The sequence below is a fragment of the Salvia hispanica genome, chromosome 2, assembly GCF_029641045.1.
Source record: "Salvia hispanica isolate PSC_SH4W2 chromosome 2, Shi_PSC_v1, whole genome shotgun sequence".
Classification (NCBI taxonomy): domain Eukaryota; kingdom Viridiplantae; phylum Streptophyta; class Magnoliopsida; order Lamiales; family Lamiaceae; genus Salvia; species Salvia hispanica.
The window spans coordinates 36,032,230-36,038,229 of NC_142693.1; the positions used below are offsets into that span (position 1 = coordinate 36,032,230).

Consider the following 6,000-nt stretch of genomic DNA (forward strand, 5'->3'; position numbering starts at 1 on the left):
CCGGACGTCTGATAAGAAAAAACACCCTTATCACACAGCCCTTACTACGTGTACAGCTGGGCATCCTGATTCCATCATATAGAGTTTGAAACCAATCTAATTTCATCTTCATTAAGCCCAAAAAGATTATACTCCCCAAGTGCACGGTCCATGAATTTCAACAAGTTGTCTGGAGATAAACAGTTTGGGCCTAATGGACCATAAATTATTAAATAAATATCGAGAACATTGGTATTACTATTAGTAGTACTATCTTTCTCTCTTCATGTCTTTGAATTAAGTTGTGTACAATGTGTTTGCATATAATGACTATGAACTACTAGAACTAATTCAATTTTGATTTTTGTTTCAAGGCTGCCTCAACACTGAAGACACACTTTTTAGGCTAGCTGTTAAGATTTTGTCTAGCCTTTGGATATTTTTATGCGAGCAATGGAGCATTTTACTTTGTCTTCCAAATCAACCAGAAGCCTTTGGCATGAAGATTTGGACTACCATATGTTCTACGTTGCATGTGGCATATTTGAGTATTTAAAATAAAATTACATTCTACAACAACAAGCCAAACTAAGAGTATGAGAAGATACTTTCTAGAATTTTTATTATTCATAAAAAACTAAATAAAAAAATATATACTATGTAAAAGTTGATCGATCTGATAATGTATTAAATTAAATATTTTAGACGCAAATACACAGGTTGAATTGATCACGTCATGGATAAGATCTTTTTGTGCAAAAAAAAGAGATGGCAATATATTTATAATTAACAATTTGCAAGACATGCAATGTTGTATTAGGTACATAAAATAGAGTTAGTATTATGGATACAATACAACAGAATAAAAAACCAAATAATTGATTTTCTAGTCTCTTATAAAGGACAAGTGCGACAGCATTGCTGAATTTCCAGAGAATAATATTATAAGTTTCTTTAAAAGAAAATGGAACAAAAGCTGCTCTTGAAAAGAGACTCTCTTGATAACTTAAAACATAAGCCAGTTTGATTATGTATGCATATTACTTTTTGCAGAAAAAACAATAGTAGTACTACAAAAGTTCTCATTTTATCAAACCAAAAAAGAAGCCCTCTTCAACCAAAGCAATGCAATGCTGGCAAATAATCATTTTGAATCACTTTTCTTGTTTCAAAGTTTTTTATCCATATATAGGCGCCAGAACTTGAATTGAAATGAAAACTAAAATTCACATAAACCAGTCAAACATGTACTACTTAATTTCATTTTAATTCAATTTGATGTTATATATGCATAAATAAGTTTGGTTATATAATGTAGAAAACTTCTCTAACCATAACGCAAAACTAAATCCATTTTGCATTTTTCTAGTACGAAGCAACGCTAAATATGGGTATACTGCAAAAATTTTGTGAGACATATACTTAAAAATAATGTAAAATTTGAATTTTATGTAAATAGTTGAAGTAAAATTATTTTTTGATGAAACGTATACCAAAAATAAATTAGAATTGATATAAATAGTTGGAGATCGGCTAATTAGAGGGAATGTAGTTGATATATCTACATATAAATACGTGAATGAAGATTAATAAAACTACTATATATATAAATCAAAATATTTTTTTTTTATAGTTAAATAAACATAAATTTAAAGGCCGCGTTTTATAATAATTGAACGTAGAGCGGCTAAATACATGACAACCAAAATTTATACAATAAGAGCGATTAGAAAACAATATATTTATATCCAAGCCATCGTCAGTTTGATCTTAGTGGAACTATTATTGAGCAACTTTTAGCATAATTTATTAGTTATGGTGTAATGATAAGAAGATAATAAAAATAAGCTGAAACATTATTAAAAATTAAAAGAACAATATTTCACATGTTCAAAACTTGATTATAAAATGTTTTGCTTTTGCCCATGATTTCTGTGGTGAAAATAGTAGAAAGCTCAATTATTCGGTTTCGTTTCTTTTGGTGCACTCAAAGGCATGCAAGATCATATTCTAATATTTGATCTTTATGGTATAATTTAATAATGTCCACTTTTATCTTTTCATCTTTTGCTGCAAAAACAGCAAGCAAAACAACACGCGCAGTTTGGCATGAGATTGCATGTCTGCACATAAACACTACTCCATATTTCACTACCAAATTATAAATAAATATGTGGAGTATATACTATGTGCATTGACAGATTATGGGCATCTAGGACTAGTGGTTTACCTGTGCTATGATGCGTAATCATAGTGCAACATAAAGGTACATACATCATCTCATTTATCAGTATATTCTTCTAGTACTAATTAGAGTAGCGGTCTATAAAACTATGTTGTGATCATTCATAACATAATAGTTATACTTATTCGTCCCAAATTAATTGAAGCATCTCTTTTGTCACGATGTTTAAGAAATTTGTATTAAAAAATGAAATCTATAAAAAGAAAATAAGAATTAAAGTATTAAAGAAATAAAAAAGTAAAATAGAAAAGAAGATGGTAGTAATATTTTTTGCCAAAATAAACAACACAATTACCTTCGACGTTCTGAAAAAAGAATATGACCCATATGGTATAGTAAACTAAACACAAGCTCTAAATTTATGAATTTGTATGCTACTTGACATCACCAAAGCAAAAGTTGATATGCCTAAGGAGTGTATTTCCTACATTGACATAGCCGTCGGCAAGAGAAGCGATATTTTGCGGAGCACAAGACTTGGCCAAAACAATGTCATTTAATCAATCATTACAAATTAAGGAATAATTATTAGTATTATCGCTTTATAATACTAACTTACAGTAAATGAATAATTTAACATTGATTATTTCAAGTTTAAGTACTAGTAGATAATCATTAATAGGTACTCTAACTTGCGCGTATTTTCTGAACTTTGGAGATATTACGATTTTGTATCAACATATGATATACTTTAAAAAATAAAACAAAAACAACTAATAAAAAAGTATCAAAGAGTCCATTATCAAGAAGTTATCCCCAAACACACAAAAGCAAACATTTTGTTAAACAAAAAATAAAAATACATCAATTAATCCGAAATGGTCCAAGTCATGTCATTCTCAAAAATCCAATGACAAACCTCGATCTGTCCCGGTCCCGACCCCAATGCCAAGAAAGCACCGTGACCTGGACTCCACGTAGACGTGTCCAAGTGACAGATGGCAGTCCCATGATTAATCCTTGCCTTACTCTCCACTTCAAGAATATCCACCTCATACACCCTCACTTTAGGAACCGAGTGACAATAGTAGAGCAAGTACGGATACAAGCTTTGATGGCAAGACACCGATTTTGTCACTCTCCCACCATTCACTCCCTTCACCTCCCCAATCATCACTTCCCGCCCGGACCCCTCGACCGTCTCGGTCGCCCGGACCACCACGTCATCACCCAGTACCGAGACAGCAAAGTCAATCATGTCCTCAATTGAGGCAACACATGACTTTGTCTCGCCAGGGCTGGGTGCGCGCACGCACTCAGCCTGAGCATTGGCTAGGACGTGCTCCATAGTGGAGTTTTCGCCCGCGTTAAAAGTCCGTTTGAGGTCGTCTAGCGACGAAATTGGCAATTTCGACAAAATGGGCCGGGGCAAAAACGACCTCTTAGGCATCCAATCTCGAATATTGGGCATTCTCAATACTTTCCCCTTTTGCAACATGCTTTCCCTAAAGAACTTCCCTTCTTCCACCCCATTTTTGGAAGGCTTTGCCTCCCGATCAGCGCCTTTGTTAGCTTCTGGCTTAGTGTAGCCGGCGAAGGTGACACCCTTTTTTGCGTAATCTTTGAATGTGGTGTTGGCGCCATAAATCTTGAATCCGACGGTCTGATCCAACGTGCCCTTTCCGTACTCCTTGAACACGTCGGTCCCGACATTGAACGATTTCCCGTAGTTTAAGAAATTCGTCTTCTCCGAGCTCGAATCGCGGCCGTAGGATTGGAAGGAGTCGGCACCGGCATTGGCGGAATCGCGGTAGCTGGAGAAGGAGTCGGCGCCGCCGTTGCCGCCGGCGCCGTATTTCTTGAAGGTGTTGGTGGGGTTGTTGGCGTTGGTGGTGTAGGCCTTGAATGTGTCGTTGGCGGAGTTGGCGACCTCGCCGTAGCCGGTGAAGGTCGATCCGACGACGTTTGACGTGTCGCCGTAGCTCGAGAAATCGAGCGGCGCGTGGTTGCCGTTCTTGGCGTAGCTGGTGAATCCCTGGCTGCCGGAGTTCGTGTCGTCGGCGTAGCTCGAGAATGTGAGCTTGTGCCCGTTGGCGTCGGCGTCGTACGACGCGAACCGGAGGTCGGGGACGTTGACGCGCGGCATGTAGGTTTTGAAATCGCCGCCGCCGCCGGTGGCGGCGCCGCCGTAGGAGGTGAAATTGGAGGTTGCAACGTTGCCGTCGTCGGCGTAGCTGGCGAAGCCCTCGCGGTGGCCGGTGGAGCTCCGGCTGTAGCGGGAGAAGGAGCCGGTGGCGAAGTTGACGCCGTCGGAGTAGTTCTTGAACTGGTCGGCGCCGCCGAGGCGGGCGCCGCCGTAGTTGGAGAAGTGCTTGTTGTTGTAGAAGGCGAAGTCGGCGTCGCTGCGGTGGTTCTCTCCCACCGCCGCGGCCTTTGATTCAAAAAGGCAGAAGAGGTCCGCGGCGGCGCAGAAGGCGGCGAGGTGGGCGGAGAGGCCTTTCTCCGCCGCGAGTTTGGCGAAGAACGCCGATTCCACCGATGATAGCGGCGAGGCTTTTGATAGTAGAAAAGGAGATTGGGGGATTTTGCTTGAAATGTGGGCATTCCAATACCTAATTGCTGAGGCTTTGGCTGTGAATGGATTTTCCTTTGTTATCACATTTGAGTAAACCTGCCATAAATAGAAAATCTTGTAATAAAAAGACAAGAAATAGATACAATATAATGCAGGCTAAAAACAAGGAAGAAGAAGGCTTACTCTGCAACATGAGAGTAATAAGAACAAGAAAATGGTGTTGGCTCTTTCTCTGTCCATTTTCAATAGAGAGAGAGGGGTGGTTTGTTTGGAGATGGGAGAGGGCATTATTATAGGGGAAACATATGTGTAGATTCTTGGCACCACACTTTTTGACAAAGATTACTGAGTAATTAAAAAAAGAGAAGAGGTTTATTTTATCTTAGCTGAAAGCAATTAGTGGCAGAGATTCTCAAGGATTGGTTAAACAAGTCTAATATTAATGTTGTCTTATTTCAAAAGGACATGAGGTAGATATCTCTGTCAGATAGATCTAAATCTCACTACCAACTCCAGTACAATAATGTTTTTACTCTATAATTGGTACTTAAATTGTTTCATTATACATTAATCAGGATATAATCTATCAAGCGATACACTTTGACTTGTCAGCTAGATTGTTGAACAAACGGTAAGATGAATCTACGACTCGAGTTGCCAATGTTTTTTCACATCTTCAAGAATCAAGATCATTATTACTAGTATCAGTAGTATGAGATCTTGTATTATTAAATTCTTTTAAAATTTGGTGACTATAATTTTTACGAGGCATATGATTGTAATTTAACACAACATGAATTGAATTTGAGGGGCCGCCGAAATAATGGTAGATAATTGTACATAGTACGGATAATGCAAAAATAGTAAAGACTAGCCATTACTTCATCTACAATTCAACACATCAAATTAAGAATTCTAGCCCATACCGGGGCCTCTATTCTCTTGTTGCTTTTAGCATTTATGAATAATCAATATATGTCATGAATATAATTTATAAACATATGTTATTTATGAAAATTCTCTTGTTGTTTTTTAATGATTTTTTCTTATAAATAACGTCAATCATTCATAAAGGCAAGAAATGTAATGCAACCTTGTAAAAGAAGATTTAGGAGTGGCAAATCGCCCATATTAGAATTGGATAGTCAACCTGATAATCTAATCCGAACCTGACCAGTTAAGAAAACTCACAATGCGTTAGCAACACAATATAATATTGACACGACACACGATAAAACTTATTTTACACGAATAAACCCGT

The 6,000-nt window shown here is 37.6% G+C and overlaps 1 protein-coding gene across 1 annotated transcript; it reads right to left on the reverse strand.

Annotated features, from left to right (window-relative positions):
- Positions 1-2,938: 2,938 nt before the first annotated feature.
- Positions 2,939-5,068, reverse strand: LOC125205128 (polygalacturonase 1 beta-like protein 2). Its single transcript, XM_048103944.2, has 2 exons — positions 4,923-5,068; positions 2,939-4,835 (listed from the first exon to the last, which is right to left on the reverse strand). Exons 1-2 carry the CDS (start codon positions 5,025-5,027, stop codon positions 3,033-3,035), a joined length of 1,908 nt encoding a protein of 635 aa, XP_047959901.2. The 5' UTR covers positions 5,028-5,068; the 3' UTR covers positions 2,939-3,032.
- Positions 5,069-6,000: the final 932 nt, after the last annotated feature.

Coding starts and splice junctions, on each gene's coding strand:
- LOC125205128 (XM_048103944.2), bottom strand. CDS start 5,027: ATGCCCTCTCCCATCTCCAAACAAACCACCCCTCTCTCTCTATTGAAA. Junction 4,836..4,922: donor TATTACTCTCATGTTGCAGA/GTAAGCCTTCTT, acceptor TATTTATGGCAG/GTTTACTCAAATGTGATAAC.